At 51.4% G+C, this 17,509-nt stretch overlaps 1 protein-coding gene across 1 annotated transcript; it reads left to right on the forward strand.

Annotated features, from left to right (window-relative positions):
- Positions 1 to 318: 318 nt before the first annotated feature.
- PRDM12 (PR/SET domain 12) lies at positions 319 to 14,906 on the forward strand. The gene is made up of 5 exons (XM_032797756.2): positions 319 to 541; positions 1,965 to 2,155; positions 4,995 to 5,150; positions 12,120 to 12,231; positions 14,360 to 14,906. Exons 1-5 carry the CDS (start codon positions 319 to 321, stop codon positions 14,740 to 14,742), a joined length of 1,065 nt encoding a protein of 354 aa, XP_032653647.1. The 3' UTR covers positions 14,743 to 14,906.
- The last annotated feature ends 2,603 nt before the right edge of the window (positions 14,907 to 17,509 follow it).

A 17,509-nucleotide genomic window follows, 5' to 3' on the forward strand; every position in this document is an offset into this window, starting at 1 on the left:
AGGCTGCCTCTCTCTGTCTCTCCCTCTGTCTCCCCCCCTTCCCCCCCCAGGGGGAAGGAGGGGGGGTCTCTGAAGGTTTGGCTCAGTCTGGTGGAACAAGTCTATCTTACAACGTCGGGGGGTCATTAATAACCAATTAGGAGGGTCACTGCTGCTCATATATAGCCGGCTGGGAGCGTTTGCCAAGAGGAATCTGTCAAGAGCCCCTCGCCCCAGGCTGAGCAGCGCTCTGCGCCTGGCTTGCCCGGCAGCCCTCTGCGCCCGGCTGCCCGGTGGCCCCCGGCCCGTCTCCCTGGCTCTCCCCGCCACCGGGTTTCTATGATGGGCTCCGTGCTCCCCGCGGAAGCGCTGGTTCTCAAGACGGGGCTGAAGCAGCAGGGGCTGTCGCTGGCCGAGGTGATCACGTCGGACATCCTCCACAGCTTCCTCTACGGCCGCTGGAGGAACGTGCTGGGCGAGCAGCTCTTCGAGGAGAAGAGCAGCCACAGTAACCCCAAAACGGCCTTCACAGCTGAGGTGCTGGCGCAGTCCTTCTCGGGGGGTGAGTAGCTTCGTCTCCCCGCTGCTTCGGGGGCCAGGCCCTAAAAACTGCACCCCACCAGCTGGTCCTGGGGGCAAGGAAGAAGGCGCTGGCTCAGGACTGGCACCGCGACCAGACTAGGTAGAGCCGCCCCTCAGGGCGCGGGGTATCCCGGCAGCCGGCTTCTCCACCGCCTCTCGGCCTCGCTCCTCTCGGCTGAAAATCCCCACCGTCCCCGGGGGCTCGGGAGAACAACCCTCCCCTGGCCTGCAAAGGAGAAGGCCAGGCCATTGCTCCGCGGATCCCGGGCGCTCCCACCTCCGAGGGGCTTTGCAAGTTCAATTCTCTTTCCCAAGCCCCCCCCCCACCCCCGTGTTGACTTTCCCACTCCTGCCTCCCATCATTTCCCCACTTGGCTCAACGTTTCTCCTCAGCCCATTGAAGCTTTAAGCCTCTGGCATTTAAGGTCTTATTAGGCGTGTAATAGCAGTTGACTGCGAAAGAAGAGGGGTTTAATTCATTTAGTTAACTTGGGCTTGACCTGAGAAAGTTCCCACTTAAACCAAGACCTTAAAAGGGGAGCCGGGGCGGGGCAGGGGGGGACGTTTCTTTTCTTTAAGATGTCTCAAGTTCTTAGTCCCCATTCATCAACCCGGGGACAATCTACTTTCTCTCGCTTTGGCATCTCTGGGGCGCCCGGCTCCCTTTTCCCCCGCTAGGGTTTCTGTCCCCCTCTTAATTTACCGTGAAGCCTAATTCCCTTTTCATTCACGTTATTTCAAGCAGCGAATCGCCCCGTTTTGTCCGAGGAATTCCTGGGCCCTTTTAAACAAGCCCCCGCGCCATTCAGGCGCGATGGATCGCTACAGCATTCTTAAAGGGCTAATGAATTTAGAATTAGCAATTGCTTTCTGCTTGGGCTTAATGAATGCGGATCACTTTAACCGCGTGACAAATTGCTGGACAGGCTGGAATGGACACCATTTAACCCCCGTTCTCAACCCCGCGCCCTCCCAGCGCTGGGGTTTTTCCCAGGTACCTTCTCATTGCGTAGAGGGGAAGCTTGTGGGACCTTGTAGGGTGCGAATGGGGCATTTCTCAGCGCGGGTTTGCTGGGGGGACGGGCGAGGCTGCGGAGTTTGGTTAGAATTTGCAGAGCAGCACTTCGTAGGCACCCAGGGGCAGGAGAGGCGCGGAGGGGGGGATTCCTCTGCCCTACAGACCTCCCGGCTGGGGCAGCATGCCCCCCCCGCGCCGCCCAGGGGAGACCATCTCGCATCCCAGCTTCCCCGAAGTTTGATGCCTTTTCTCCCCGGGAAGCAACGCGGCGCTAGGATTCGGTCCCTGGTGTCCGGGCGCCGCTTACTGGGGGGGCAAGGGGAGGCAAAGGCGAGCCCCGATTCTTCCCCTCCTCCAGCCCCCTCTCCTCTCTTCCCTCCCGCAGAGGTGCAGAAGTTATCCAGCCTGGTCCTGCCCTCGGAAGTGATCATCGCCCAGAGCTCCATCCCCGGGGAAGGCCTGGGCATCTTCTCCAAGACCTGGATCAAAGCCGGCACCGAGATGGGCCCTTTCACCGGCAGGGTCATTTCGCCCGAACACGTGGATCTGTGCAAGAACAACAATCTCATGTGGGAGGTAAAGAGGGGCGGGGGGGGCCCGCACCAGCTCAGGGATGGGCCGCCTGACTCCTCCTGTGCGCGGAGCAAAGCCCCGGCACATGTGGGAAAGCCCCTGTCACTAACTAACCCCCGTCCTGCCCGCGCAACTTGCGGGAACATGCAGATCTCGCTTCACAGAGCAGTTAACAACCGACTTTGCGGTCCAGAACACGGGGCAGGGAATGAGGACTCCTTGGTCCCGTCCCTTGCTCGTTGCGACCTGTGGCAAGTCATCCTCCCACCACACCGCCACGTGCCTCAGTTTCCCCACGGTATAACGGGGGGCGACGATGATATGGTGGGGGCTAATTAAAGGGCTTTGGGGTCGCCCCATTAAAGGAGCTAGACTTGCCACTGAATGTACATGATTTATCCCCAACGGGTGGGTGTGTTAATTTCGCAGGATTTCCGTAGGAGAAAATAATCTTTTACAAAATAAATAAATTCCCTCCCCATCCTGCTCGCAGTTAGTCCCAGGCCCAGCGGGGAGGAAGATTTCCTTCGGTTTACGCGACTTTTCGCTCCCCAAGCCGGGCAGAGAGACCAGAACCTCCCCACACGGTGCCATCCTAGCAGCTGCTGGCCCTGCGGTAAAACGCACCAGATTCCCGATTGCTGCGTTTCATCCGCAGCGTCGTTATTGCCTCGCCCAGGGAAAACGGGTTCGGGTGTGTGCTCCGGGCCAGCTGGAGAGAATGAACTGGGGCCTGCCCGGAATGGACTCAAGGTTTCCAGCCTTTCGGGGCAGATGTTTGCGGACCTTGGGGTTTAGCTCCAGCCTAATTTATCAAAACTCTGGGGCAACGCGCGACAGAAAACAGCTTAACTAACCCCCGTGAGAACAGCAAGGACCTCGGTGCTCAGCCTGGGCCGCATTTCTGTGGGTACAAGTCAGCTGATGGAAAACAGCAGGGGGTTGGGGCTGTAGCTAGGAGAATTACGGTAAGGGGCGAGGGCGGGGCCTTTTCATTCACTAGCCCCTCATCTGGAAGGGCCAGGGCCTGATTTTTTTCCATCAGTTTCCTTGGGAGCTGGGTTAGGCTCCAAAAACTCCTCCTGGCCTGGCACCAAACCTCCTCTGGTGGCTTCTTTTTGTGCCCTGCAGAGAAAGGGAAGGCCAAGGCCCCACTAGACAGCGGGACTTGCTGCTGGGGGCGAGGATCTTGTCCCTGTTTCCAGATAATGAGTAAAAGCAGCAAAGAATCCTGTGGCACCTTATAGCCTAACAGATGTTTTGGAGCATGAGCTTTCGTGGGTGAATACCCACTTCGTTGGATAATGAGTGGGGCTCACTAAGGAGTTTGCCCATCTCCAGTGTAACCAGGAATGAAGCCCTTTCGATCTGTGTGTTGCTCACGCAGGTTTGCTGCTGCTGTTGCACCCTTGGGTCTCCTAGGAGCGTGGGACAGCTGTGGGTGTTGCAGGACCCAAGAACAATAGAAAAGAAGCTGACATATAGTGTCGCCCCTGGCAATGCCCCCCCGCCCCCATCCTCCCATCCTAAGGGGCTGATTCTGCAAACTTCAGGCTTTGCGGCTCTCTGGGCTGCTCGTGGCGGTGGGACTGAGCCCAGAAGCTGCTGCAGCAGAAATCTGGACTCATTCCTTTGAACAGACATGGGGGCCTGGTGCAAATGAGCCTGGTGTAAATCAGGAGTGACTCCATTGAAGTCAGCGGGATTATACTGGTGTAAAACCAGTGTGATCAGGATCAGAATCGGGTCCCTTTATCCGGGCAGACAAAACCCCAGGCTGTGATTGGGTGCATTTTAACTATTTGTTGCCTGGGGACTTGCTGCTTTTAAACAGGTCTCTCTCTTTATTCAGATCTTCAGTTACAGATCTTCCCCCGGGTAGCCATATGCTGCAAGCGAGCGCCTTAGCTTACTTAGATCCTCTTAATGTCTGCCCTGGTCTTGTGTCCATTGACATGGAAGGCAAAGCTCCTGCTGGCCTCAGTGATTCAGGATGGGCCTCCCCCTTCACTAGGTTTGGTTTCCCCTTGGACTTAAGAGGGAAACCAAAGAAATCCAAATGCGACAAGAGTCCCCTGATTGCGCTCCTCAAGCCCTGGCTGAGAGGGGTCCCTAGAACAGGGGGAAGGAACCACACATCTTGAAGTGGGGCCAAGATGGCAGGTGACATTCTCGGCTGAGCGAGAGCCTGTGGACTATGGAATCGCAGGCACGGACTGTGCCAGGGCAGGCTCGCTCGGCCAGTTCAGGAAAGTGATGGGGCTTTCGACAGGCCAGGCCCATTGCCTATGCTCTCCCCTGCCGATGGACTGATTCCTGGCCCCCTGCACTAAACTGCACCCAAGAGGAACATGGGATTTGCCATGTCAGATCAGACTCTTTATTCAAGGAACAGTCACAGGCACCTGCCAGCCCTGCTGCTCCACTCCCTGCTGCCAGGCCCTTCTTGTCCATGCCCTTGGCTTACCCTTCCTACGGCCCTCCGATGTCCTCTCCAGCGGGAAAGATGAGCTACACACTCCAAACACCCTCTCCTATGTGTGGCCCCCCACCCTTTAGCTGATTAAACCCTTTTGACTCCTACCTTCCATCATGACAAATAATACACGCTCCAGCTGCTACAGACCTGCCATATAGCCCCAGGGATGAGCATCTCTGACCTACTGAGGCTCTGCGTGTGGGTGTGCATGTGTGTGTGTGTGTGGGGGGGTTACAGGCCACTGACTTCTCACAGCATCCCACAAGACCCTGGGCCATCCCTGGGGGTGTAGGGTGGAAAGGACTGGGCAGCGCATTCAACCACAAGGCTATTAATGTATCACCCCCTTGCTCCTCACCCTAGGTCTTCAACGAAGATGGCACTGTCCGCTACTTCATCGATGCCAGCCAAGAAGACCACCGTAGCTGGATGACCTACATCAAGTGTGCCAGGAACGAGCAGGAGCAGAACTTGGAAGTGATCCAGATAGGAAACAGCATATTCTACAAGGCCATTGAGGTAAGTGGGGCTGGGAAGAAGTGGCGGGGGGGGGAGGCGGAGCAGGGAACTGGCATTTCCTGTATCACACATCCCTCCTTATTCATCAGGATTTTGTCATCAGAGGCCTAATTCAGGCAGCAGTGAAAAGGCTAGCGGCTTGCGGAGAGCGAAATGTTGGCACCGAGACCCTCTCGAGAGCAGCAGGGGTCGGTGTGGCGGTGTTGGAGAATGACACGCACACACATGAGAACGGAGCTTGGCGGGCGTCTCGGTGCAATCGCCATTGCCTGGGCTTGCAAGGGGGGCCTGGAAAAATGAGGATTTGTCTTTTTCCTCGTGTGTGTGTGTGTGAGAGAGAGAGAGAGAGAGAGAGAAATGGGGAAGAGAGAAAAGAAATAAGACTTGGGCTTTCTTCCTGCTGTGGAACTGTGTGGACGACAGAGATGTTAACCTTAGGGGTCTGCTCCTTCTCCCATTGAAGTCAGTGCAACTTTTGCCACTACCTCTAATTGGAGCAGGATTTTGCCGTTGCCTCTAATGGACCCCGCTTCAGGGTCTATGCCCGGGACAAATGAGAATCAGGTAGGTTCAACCTAAAACATATAGGTTATGTTATTGTTAATTTTTCCTGGGGATTCAAGTTAAATACCCAGATCCTGCAAGTCTTGATTCAGCCTAAAGATTCATTGAATTCCACAGACTGCGTGCTGCTTCTGGTAACAATGCTGTAAGTCAGGAGTGACTCCAGTGAGCTCTGTGTAAAACCAGCATGAAAGAGAAGAGAATCAGGCCCATTGACTCAACTGGCATTTTGGCTGGAAAAAGATGTGCAGGATCAGGCTTCCAGAGCAGCAAATTAAGGAACTGGCCAAGCCCATGTCTCTGGTTAGTGGAGTTCAGTCGCAAGACTTTAGAGGCAAAGATCATGTTTCATCAGTGTTAGTGCAGCACCCAGTACAAAGGGCCCTGATCCTGCTTCTAGGAACTACCACAATATACATGTTTAATAGAATGTCAGGGTTGGAAGAGACCTTAGGAGGTCATCTAGTCCAACCCCCTGCTCAAAGCAGGACTAATCCCCAGGCAGATTTTTGGCCCAGATCCCTAAATGGTCCCCTCAAGGATTGAACTCACAACCCTGGGTTTGGGGGGGGGGGGGCAATGCTCAAACCACTAAGCTATCCCTCCCCCACAGCTGTGGCTCTGGGGCCACAGATCTCTCCAGCTGGAGTTCTGGCTCCCGGCTGCACAGCAAAGCTTGGGCTATTCATCTTTCATCACAAAACTTTTCCCCACGGGAGGTCAGGACTGAAATGGGACAGCTCCTCACCAGCAGCACACAACCAGACTGCCCAAGCGATAGAGCCAGTCATGCTAATGGGAGGGAACCATCTCCAAAAGGCACCCACAGGCCTCCGAGCACCTAACAATATCAGAGCTGAAGGCAACATGATCCACACACCCGATATTAAAAAAAATCTCTGTAAGCCAATACCCCAAACTCCCCGCAGAGAGAGACAAACTAAATAGGACCCAGCAGGTACTGAGCCTCCTAAGTCTCCAGGAAGCAGGGGTAGCTCCAGGCCCCAGCACGCCAAGCGCGTGCTTGGGGGGCAAGCCGTGGGGGGCGCCCTGCCGGGGCTTGCCTGCGGAGGGTCCGTTCGTTCCGCGGCTTCGGGGGACCAGTGGACCCTCCGCAGGCAAGCCGCCAAAGGCAGCCTGCCTGCCGTGCTTGGGAAGGCAAAATTCCTAGATCCGCCCCTGCCAGGAAGGGGGGCATATAGGGAGGGGAAGGGCCCACCTCAAACCCTGTTGGGATGACACCTTGGGGCAATCAGTGGGTCCTGCCTGCCGAGCAGGAAGCAGCTGTAGTTCAAGGCAGCCGCATTTCGGATGAAAGGGATGTTGGATGCAGAGCCCGATGTGGGTCTCGGCAGTTTTACAATTCAGCTGCCTGGGTGAGGGCAGGGCTGGGAACGTCCCTCACTGAATCCAGCCACCCATCACGACGGGATTGGCTCTGGCACGACTCCAGCAGTGAGTCTAGGATAAGAAATGCCCCAGAAATAGGATTGGATTCACGCGGCTCTGGAGACTCTCTTAGCCAGGAGAGGAATATGAGCACACGCTCGCTGAGTCGAAGCGTGTGTCCAACAGAGCCAGCGCCAGGGACCCAGGATAGAACAATTGCACCCTGAACACACTAGCAGACGGGAACGTGCAAAGGGCTGCCTGAATGGTGCTGAGCGTCTTGGTCCCCAACCAGCAGAGCGCTTAAGTGCGTGTGCTTTGCTGCAAGCATATGCATAGTCCCGTTGACATTTTTAGGACCCTGCATGAACTTCAAGATGAGCCACATGCTTTGCTGGTTGGTGACCAAGGTCCACAGCACCTTGCAGGTCACCCCCGATGTGAGATTTAAAAGAAAAATCATTGGGTCCCAATTCTGTACCCCGTAGGCAGGTCAACTCCCACTGACTTCTGCTGGCATAGGGACAGCGCATTCGGACCCACTGTTTACCCTGGAGATAAATGAAACAGTCAAGTCAAATAGGTTGGCATAGAAAGAAAGAAAACTGTTCCTCTTCTGTGGTAGGCAACTTGGGCATTTGTAACCCGCTTTCTGCAGCATAAGGTACTGCTCAAAGCTAGAACCATCCCCAGCTAACCCGTGTAAATCCAGGACAAGGAGTGAGAAGTGTTGTTATAATGTAACGTTCCTCGCGGGTGGGGTTTCTTTACCTTATGGAAAAATAACAGCTCAGATTTTCATTTATAGCTAATCCTAAACTCCGTATTCCTGTGCACGAGCTGCAGGAAAGGGAGTTGAACTGCTTTTTATCTTTGTCTATTTCATCATATTTTATACTATAGCATTATACTGACATAATTCTTAAAAATATAATCTATTGCATTTATATGAGCGCCAGTATACCTGTGTGTATGAATGACGATAGATACATACATATGTGTGCGTATATAATACCTGATACAGACATTCAGTAATACGCAGTTCGTACTGCTCATATGTCTGAATCCATGATTCTACAAACACCAGACACTATTTTTCAGTTCGTCTAGATCACAAAAAAACCCTGAAGTTATAAGCGTAAGAGTTTGTGACTCCAACTGACAAAGGAAATAAATGTCACAGTTCAACCATGCTGTAGTACCTGCCGGTATCCAGACAGTCTGCTTCTGCAGCCAGTGCATTAAATAACACAGGACCACTCAACAGTGTCAGATGGAGATGGGGTTAATTATGAATTTTGTTCTGAAAGAGAGAGTGAGGGAAATCATATGTGGCCTGGAAGTGTATAAGATTAGACTTTAATAGCTCGGTCTAGGTCCCGATTCTGGATTCCTTCCTCGCCCCAGAGTCCCAAACCCAGTCACACAATGCACACGCCCAGTGCCACAGGTACTCACACTTTGAAGCTGGCTCCTATTACTCTGTTTATTCTGTTTGAAATCATTAGGAGTTGGGGGGTGGGCGTGGGCACAAAGAATGCTGGCTCAGCCTGCATTGGGGTGAATATTTATTGAGGTGTCTATTTGTGGGAGGGGAGATTAGAAGTGGATTTTCACTCAGTAGTTCACATCCACTCTGATCTGCTTGGATACGTCCTTAGAATCCCTTTGATGAACCCACTAGAGGAGGGTGGATCCACCATATCTTTGAGAGCAGTTGTATCCATTCTGCCCTCATACCAAAGCTCATTTAAGAAATGTCGGTTGTTCATTGCAAACGTCTCTGTCCATGCATAGGAGCTGAACGACCCTTGATAGCTTGAGTGTTTTCCCCCCCTTGACATACCAAATGAAGGTGCCACTCACTCACCAAACGTAATATATATACCCTTTAAATCAAAGCTATCGCTGAGTTACAGGAGCACAAATAAAGTGTCTCAAAACAGTGAGTGATTCCAAACAGTATTCACCACCGTGAAACTTCACAAAAGCCAAATGTGGGTTTAAAAGAAAAATGAATTCCAGGACTGAGGGGCTGGGTGGTTAATTTCAGAACAAGTGACTCTCCAGAGATGGTAGTAAGAGCCCAATCCCGCAGATTTGACCCTCAGGAATAGATCCCCGGGCTAATCTTATAAAGACAGCAGGATTGGGCCTATAACCCCCAAAGACCAAGTTTCTGAGCTGTAGATGTGGATCTAATCTTTGCAACAGTGCATGGAGAGCAATGCTTTCATAGATGATTATGTCATTAAAAACAGACATCAGTTTCTTGGGAATCCAGCAGAGGTAGGATGCAATGCTAGAAAAAGCACCGATATACTGAAAAATCCAGTTTGTTACAGAGACACACACTCCATCTTTCTCATCTGCATGCACTCACACAGTATCTCTTCTCTTCCTCCCCCCTTGCACTCTCTCTGCAGGTGTACACACACTTTGACACACTTTCTGTCTCCTTGTCCCAGAACACAGATGTTGTCATGCAATCTATGTTTTAATGACAACTCCATTGCTGTAGTGTTTGAACATCACCCACACAGTTAAACCAACTCCACAAATGACCCAAGGGATCTTTATCCTTCCTTCCGCACCCCCCGCCCCGAGGCAGGATGATTGGGGGCATTTTTGTAATTAATTGCTTTTATTTGCTTGTTGGATTTTTGTTTCCCTCTTCTCCTGCTGCTCTTTCTTCCCACTTTCTCCTCCTTCTTCGTCTTCTTCCTTAGCCGTGTCTAGCTGCAGCTGTGGGGGGGTGAAGTTGAGGCAGTGAATTTTAACCTTCAGTCTGAAAGCCATGAGATTCGTGGGGTGATTCAGATTGTCTGGGTGCATGTGTGCACACACCTTTCTGTGCACATGCACACTTCTGCCCTCATCCACACGCACGCACACTGGTGCATACGCGCAATCCAGCCCGCGCACACTGAAGTTCATCCCTTCTCTTCCCTTTATTCTCTTCTGTTAAAAGGGACAAATTTTCAATGAGTGGTTAAATGATTGCATGCATGCCAGAAAGTGAGACCTACAATCTATTTCCAAGTTCATACTATTTAACCCTTATATAGGCCACTATTCATCATTAACCAAGTGGCTAATTTATGGCTAATTCCCATTGTTTGTGGTATGATTCTTCATATGCTTAAAGTTAGGCACATATTTAAGTGCTTTGCTGAATCTGGGCCATTATGAACAGGGCCCTATGTATTTGGTAATTCTATGGCTGCAAAACTGTGCTCCAGAATCTGGGCTTTTATTATTATAATTATTTTAATTAAATCTCTAACACAGGATTTGCATAGAAAATCATAAAAACACGAAGTAGGTGTGATTTAGTGTAGCAGTGTCTGACAGCCTGAAATAGTAGCTCTGACCAGTGAGAATAGCCTTGTTCTGCTCAGTTGGGTGTTGATTCTGAAACCTAATGACACCACTCTACATGCCAGCCAGGTTAACTATTTCTTGATGGGTCATTTCAGCAGTAGCTAGTTTGCCCACCCTCCATTTTCAAACTACTTCCCAGGTGCCAAAAGCCCCAGCAATCCCGTGATCTCTATAATGCAGGACTGCACTGTCCTCCTCCAAACCTGAGACCCTGAAAAAGTGAAGGGCAAAGGAAAATAAATGGTTTTCAGAACCACAGTAAATAAGGCAAGAGAGATGCTTTCAAATCTTGCTTCTTAAATGTCCTTATGGCTGCTGCAGAATACTCCTCTTGCTGTACTGAAGTGCTGCAGAAATCAAAGGCCCTGCTGTGGTGGTGTTTATTATCATTACTGTAGTGGCACGGCTCAGGACCCCACTGTGTTAGGCGCTGTACAAACACAGCACAAGAAGCCTGTCCCTGCCCCAAAGAGCTTAGACTCTAAGTAGAACTTAGACCAGTGGTTCTCAATCTATTTATCATTGTGCATTGCATGTGTGTTATGTGGGCTGCAGGATGTCACATGGGCCCTGAGGATGTCACATGGGCTGCAGCTCCATGCTAATCGGGCCGCAAGCGGCCCATGGGCTGCAGGTTGGGAACCACTGATTTAGACTCATCTTCCCACCAAACCACAAGCCTTTCCTTTAACTGTCAGGCTCTTCTCTAACTGTGCCCTGGGCAACCCAAGCCCTTAGCTATTGTATCTGCACTTTCTGTCTGAGCCACGTCTTTGCTTAAAAAGCACCAGGAAGTGTGTGTCCCCTCCCACCCCCGCCAACTGGCTCCTTTGGTGGGAGTAGGAGGCTTGCTGGGGGCAGAGAAGAGTCGCACTCTGCCATATGTCAGCTGGTGTAAGATAGAGCAGCCCCTAGGCACAGCACAGCACAGAGCCATACCTGGCTCCCACACACATCTCCCCCATCCTCTCCCACAGGAGCAAATCTAGCACAGAACAGAATTTGGCTGAAATGTTTAGGAGCAGCACTGGATCGGATTAACACTTCCTCTCTCTCTGTCTCGGTTTCCACTCCCACCCTTTGCCTTTCTTGTCTATATAGACTATAAGCTGTTTGGGGCAGAGACTGTCTCTTATTCTATGTAAGTACAGCACCTTGCGCAATGTGGCTCTGATCTCAGTTGAGGCCTCTAAGATAATGCCACCCTTGTCCTGTTGCTGAAGCCAGAGGGAGCTGTCAGGTCTATTTGTGATGATCAGTCTCTGACTATTTTCCAGTCTCTGCAGCACTGTCCTGGACAGTCCAGTCTATGAGCTGTGTGTCTGCCTCGTCTAGGTCTTTTAGTGTGCCCAGCATGCTTTGGGATATTGGAACTAGGGAAATGGCAAGTGTCGGGATGCCCTGGGCAGTTCTAATCATGTGCCATAATTCCCGTCTTTTACCTCTCAGTTCCAGGGTCCTGCTTGGGATTACTCCAGATTCCAATGCCAGATTATCTCTGCTGTAACCCCCGAGTTACACCAGAGACGAATTTTACCCCATGAGACTCTGGCTCCAGCTATCATGGAGGAAACAGGCAGAAAAATCTATTCACCCCCCCACACACCCTGTTTGTTTTGTCTTTCCCTGTAGATGATTCCCCCTGACCAAGAGCTGCTGGTCTGGTATGGGAACTCCCACAACACCTTCCTGGGGATCCCGGGTGTGCCAGGCTTGGAGGAGGAGCAGAAGAAAAACAAGCATGGTATGTAGCGCTAGGTAGGACAGTAAACTGTCGCAAATGCACGTCTGAGTTCATCCCCCTGCCCGCACTCTATGCACATAAGCCCTGCTGGCTGTCCCCTGACTGTCCCTGGACAGTGAAGCAGGGGGAGGGTCTCACTAGCACCTGGATCCTCTCAGGCAAACAGGGTCTCTCATTGCTCACCCGGCAGGGACTGACTGGTGTACCATGACCCAGTGCTGACAGACCTCGACGAAGAGGGGCAGGGAATAAAGCCTTGCCAGTGTTCTCTACCAGGTGTGGTGGTGGGTGGAGCCCAGCCCTCGGCTCTGAGCTGTTCCAACCACTGCTCCCCTGCAGCTCGAGACACCTGCCGCAGGGCCTGACCTGGCTGGCCTTGGAAATCCTGGGCCCGTTTCTCCAGAGCTGTTTGTATAGCCTGGCCCAGCTTCTCAGCTGGTGGGAATCAGCTTCGCTCCACTGGGAGACTTACACTGATTTCCTCCCACTCTCAACAGATAACGACCAGTAACAAGTTGATGTTGCCTGAGCCCTTTGTAATGCCAGTAAGGGTGAGGGTCTGAGCGCGCTGGGTCTCTGTTACGCTGCTGCTCTCCCCAGGTTTCCCTTTTAGCTGCCCCAGTAGAAAACTGCTGGGGGCTCTGGTGGAGCTGACCCCCCAAAAGCTGCCCTAGGGGACAGGGTAGGTGCTGTACTTCTCTCCTTGGAATCCCTCTGAGCCCCACTGTGGAACGACGGCTGCTTAGCTCGTAAGGATCAAGGCCAAGGGGCTCCCCCCGAAATTCTGCCAGAGACATCAATAAGTCTTAGTATTGCCTCCCTATCCTGACTTGCCCAGGGCTGTCACAGCTTTGCCTGCAGAGTCCCTAAGACCAATCATCCCGAATGGCCTGTGGCCCAAATCCAGCAGTGAGAGAGCCCTTCATTCATCACTCCCACGGGGCGGAGGCTTCCTGTATGGTGAGTGGTAGGCAGCAGAAAAAGTGCTGACTCAGTGCTCTGCACTGGCAGAGGCCACGTGCTGAGTCACTGATTTCCCTGAGCTGTATGGGGGCCACTTCATTAACCCCATACAAACCCCTCTTCTCCCAAGATCCCATAGCAAGGGTCTCTTAACTCCTCTGGGATTCCTTCTCTACTTGTTCTGCCATTTCCCACGGGGATAGATGGAGAAGGGGACCAGAGCAAATGAGCCAGCAACAGGGGATTTTAGATCTCCGGGTCCAATAGGCTGCAGAATGCAAAGGGGATGGGGAAACAGTTCGTAGAACATAATACTGTAGTAAGGAAAGGAGAGAGAGAGCCTCATGCAGCCTGCTCCGTGCAGCTGCCTCAACGTGACCTTAAAATGGGTGCTCCTGCCTGCACTGCATTATAGATCCCAGGGCCTGAGCAGAAGAGGTGGGGTTTGCCCCACTGTCCTTGACTCACTCACACCCACCCGCCCTGCCTCTTTGTCTCTGCAGAGGTGGCTGCTTTTCACACAGTCTGTATGTGCCTGGGCTCGGGGCTACAGAAGAGCTCAGGGCCTGATTGCCAACAGCACTCAGCCCCCATCGTGACCCAGCCAGATTTTCGAAATAGCTCGGCCCCAGCCTGCACCCAGCACAAGCTCTTCTGGAAAGGACAGAAAACAGCAGACACCCCCTACCCCATGAAGGAAGGCTGGTGATTCAGGCATAGGGCACCCGGCTCTTATCCCCAACTCACTCCAACCTTGTGTGAGTCACTGAGAAGCACTGTGACCAGTTTCCTGGTCTAGAAAACAGAAATAATGATGCCTGCCTCCCAAGGAGCTGGGAGGTTTAATTGGTCAATGCCTGCAAAGTGCTTGGAGATCCTTAGCTGGTAGATGCAGCAGAATGGCACAGTACTTATAGAAATGATGTTTATTTGTTATCGATTCATTATGTGCTGCAGGAGCATTGCTACTGAGCTTGTGGTGACTGGTCACCACGCACCAATGTGCCCCTGTCTTTATTGAAGGTGTCGTAACCTTGAGAATGCCTAGTGCCATGAAGTCACCTGACAGGCACAAGGAAGGGAATACATTGCTCAGGCCCTGAGATCCTGTTCCGGCTGCAGAGCAGAGGGCAGTGGCTGATTCCTTGTGTTGTTTATTACACAGAGGACTTCCACACGGTGGAGACGGGCGCCAGCACGGCCGGCCGCATGCGGTGCGTGATCTGCCACCGCGGCTTCAACTCCCGCAGCAACCTGCGCTCCCACATGCGCATCCACACCCTGGACAAGCCCTTTGTCTGCCGCTTCTGCAACCGCCGCTTCAGTCAGTCCTCCACACTCCGCAACCACGTGCGCCTGCACACCGGGGAGCGCCCCTACAAGTGCCAGGTCTGCCAAAGTGCCTACTCCCAGCTTGCTGGACTCCGGGCCCACCAGAAGAGCGCAAGGCACCGACCCCCCAATGCCTCCCTGCAGTCTCACTCCCCAGCCTTGCCCGGGCCCCACCCTGCCTCCCTGGCACATCACATACCGACAATGGTGCTGTGAGGCACTGCTGAGATGCCGGGTTCCAGGCAGCCATTTCCAGCTGTCACAGACTGGCATTGATCATGCTGATGAATTTGTTGGCATCAACCCTTCAGGGAGGGGTGGGGGGGCTGGTGGCAGAGAGGACAGGGCAGGGCCTATTTTTTAATTAAACAGTTTGCTGACAAAGTAGCACCTCTGTTAAAGCACTGCCATTCCCTTGGGGCTTAGGCTGTTATCTTACCAGTGCGAGACATGAGCCCAGCCCTGTGATCCATTCAGTGCATCTTCTCCTTGCTGATCAGTCGGGAGCAGGGAGTGTCAGGGCTCCAACCATAGAGGAGGCTGTGTGATAAGCTTCATTGTCCCGGGTGTTTGGCATCAGGCAGTGAGTGGCATAAAAGCATCTGGGAGCGTAAATACACTGAGAATGAAAAATAACATGGACCCTAATGTGAAGACACCGGTATATGGAGTAGTGAGGGGTGGGGAAGAGCCAAAATGCTGATTTGTGAAACATTTTCCAAGGGCTTTCGTGTTTAATTCAGTTGGAGGAAGAGATGAGAAATTGCTTTCCCCTCTATTGTAGTTAGCGCAGTTGGAAGACCAGATTCACCATTGGTGGGAGCGGGCACTATTCTGTTGAAGTCAATGCATCTGTGCTTGTTTACACCAGCGGTAATTTTGGCCCCAGAGCTGTGTCTGCACTGGGGATATTTACAAAACCCTATTCTGATGTTAGTGCTGGTGGGAGCAAAATACAGACAAAAATCATGGCGCCAGGCCTCATTTTTGCGCCCATATCCGTTAGGCTTGGAGTCCATGCTAGACCCCCAGCTGGTCCCCATGTCAGTTCAGCTGGTCCACCACATCCCACGCCCAGCTGGTCTGCTGCGCCAGAGCCAGCACCAGTGGGAAGGATCTTTTGTAAGTTTCCAGTCTCAAGTGTATTAGTTCAAAACCCACACCCCTGGTTTTTCCATGTCTAAGCTGTGCACATGTTAAGACCCCTGAAATTGCACAGAGATCTGAGCTTCTGCCCATGCAGACAGGGGATGTGGAAAGTGGCAACTGAGCAACAGGCTGCTGATGAAAATTTGCCCCATCGTGTGCTCAGGAAATGAAGAATCAGGTAAGTGGCCGGTGTCACCAAAAGCGTTTTTCCAGGATGTATGTAAGCTGGGGTAGTTAGAAGTGCCCCCCACACACACTCAGCTCACTTTGCCAAGGCCACCTCCCACACTGCATGGGTGTTCCTCCTCCAGCTCTAAAGTAGGGCTGGTGGTCCTTCAACAGAGCCATATATCTAGGGTCTATTTAAACTCTTACCTCTACTGCCCTCTAGAGAACAGAGAGAAATAATTCCTTTCCCCCAACCACACCCAGAATGCGGTCCGGAGCGCCCCCTTGAGTCCTGCCACAGTTATGAACCCAGTAAGAAGGGTTTTGTGAAATAAAATAAAATAAAAATACCCTATTATAATATTATTAATTATAAGTATACGATGTATAGAGGTTTCGCAAACTCTGTTTTACTTCCAGAAAACAATTGTCACTTTACCTTTGTAAATATTTATGTAAAACATTATTTACAAAACTTTGATAGTATATATTATTTGATGGTATATGTACACAGCTGTAAATACATTTGTACCTCTCTCTCTTGTATTCTAAATAAAGATTACTTGGAACATTTATCATTTAGAAGGTGAGTTGTTTGGAAATTTTCTCTCTCTCTCTATTCTAGGAAAGCATAATGATGGTCTTGGAAAGGGGATAGTGGAGCTTCTCCTAGAGGGTATCATTGAAATTTGCTTCTTTTCATGTCCTTAGTGTTTTCAGGATCCTAGCTTGTGTTTGAATGAAATTAACAAAAGATCCAAAGACTGTATTATCAACCATTGGAACAGTTTCCCATGGGAAGTGGTACATTCTCCATCGCTTAGAGTCTTTAAATCAAGATTGGATGCCTTTCTAAAAGATATGCTCCAGTTCAACCAAAGTTATGGGCTTGAAGCAGGAACCAATAGGTGAAATTCTGTGGCCTGTGTTATGCAGGAGGTCATATGATAATAGTCCCTTCCTGCCTTAAAATCTAGAATCTATTTCACACGTTTTGGACAGAGCATAATTTACTGCTCAATCCTCCTGGATTATTTTCAAGAACCATCCTTGCATCTTGAAAGACGATGGTTTTAAGAGGTGGAGAAAAGCAATTTGTGCACAGGTGCACACACAGAGCCAGAGACACATGGTGTTCATATGTATGTAAGCACAAGGTGTTGAACCCCAATTTTCATTCATTACAAATAACTCCTGCAGTACTTAACACAGAGGTACACAGGACTACCCACACCTCCTTCTGGAATCCCCTGGCCTTTAAAGACAAACACGCATCCATATATCATAGATCAAGATGTAATCCTAAATAGGGTCTGTTTGTACCATACCATGTTCTAGGCAGCACAAATGTTCTGGGGCAGACCTGCTTTTGATACCCCAACAGCCACTATCCTAATCAATTCCTGTCCAGCACGGTCATGTCGCTAGCAAGAAGATTGCTTAGGATACACGCAAATATCACTGGTGAATCTCGTAGCAGGATCATGTCTAATACAAGACAGCATTACAGCTCTCTTTAGCTTCACTTTGGAATGAGTGAACTTGATGCTTTTTCGCTAACACCAGGGCTGTCAGGAGTAACAACACTGTAGGGTGAGAGGAGAATCACGCTGTGGGATTCAGCACAGCAGCTGAAGGCAGAGAGGATTATGATGATTTGGTTCTT

Source organism: Chelonoidis abingdonii, chromosome 24, assembly GCF_003597395.2.
Source record: "Chelonoidis abingdonii isolate Lonesome George chromosome 24, CheloAbing_2.0, whole genome shotgun sequence".
Classification (NCBI taxonomy): Eukaryota; Metazoa; Chordata; order Testudines; family Testudinidae; genus Chelonoidis; species Chelonoidis abingdonii.

Excerpts from the sequence above, each read along its gene's own strand:
- PRDM12 (XM_032797756.2), top strand. The coding sequence starts at position 319 with ATGATGGGCTCCGTGCTCCCCGCGGAAGCGCTGGTTCTCAAGACGGGG. Across the intron at positions 542-1,964 it reads GGCGCAGTCCTTCTCGGGGG|AGGTGCAGAAGTTATCCAGC; the intron begins GTGAGTAGCTTC and ends TCCCTCCCGCAG. Across the intron at positions 2,156-4,994 it reads ACAACAATCTCATGTGGGAG|GTCTTCAACGAAGATGGCAC; the intron begins GTAAAGAGGGGC and ends TCCTCACCCTAG.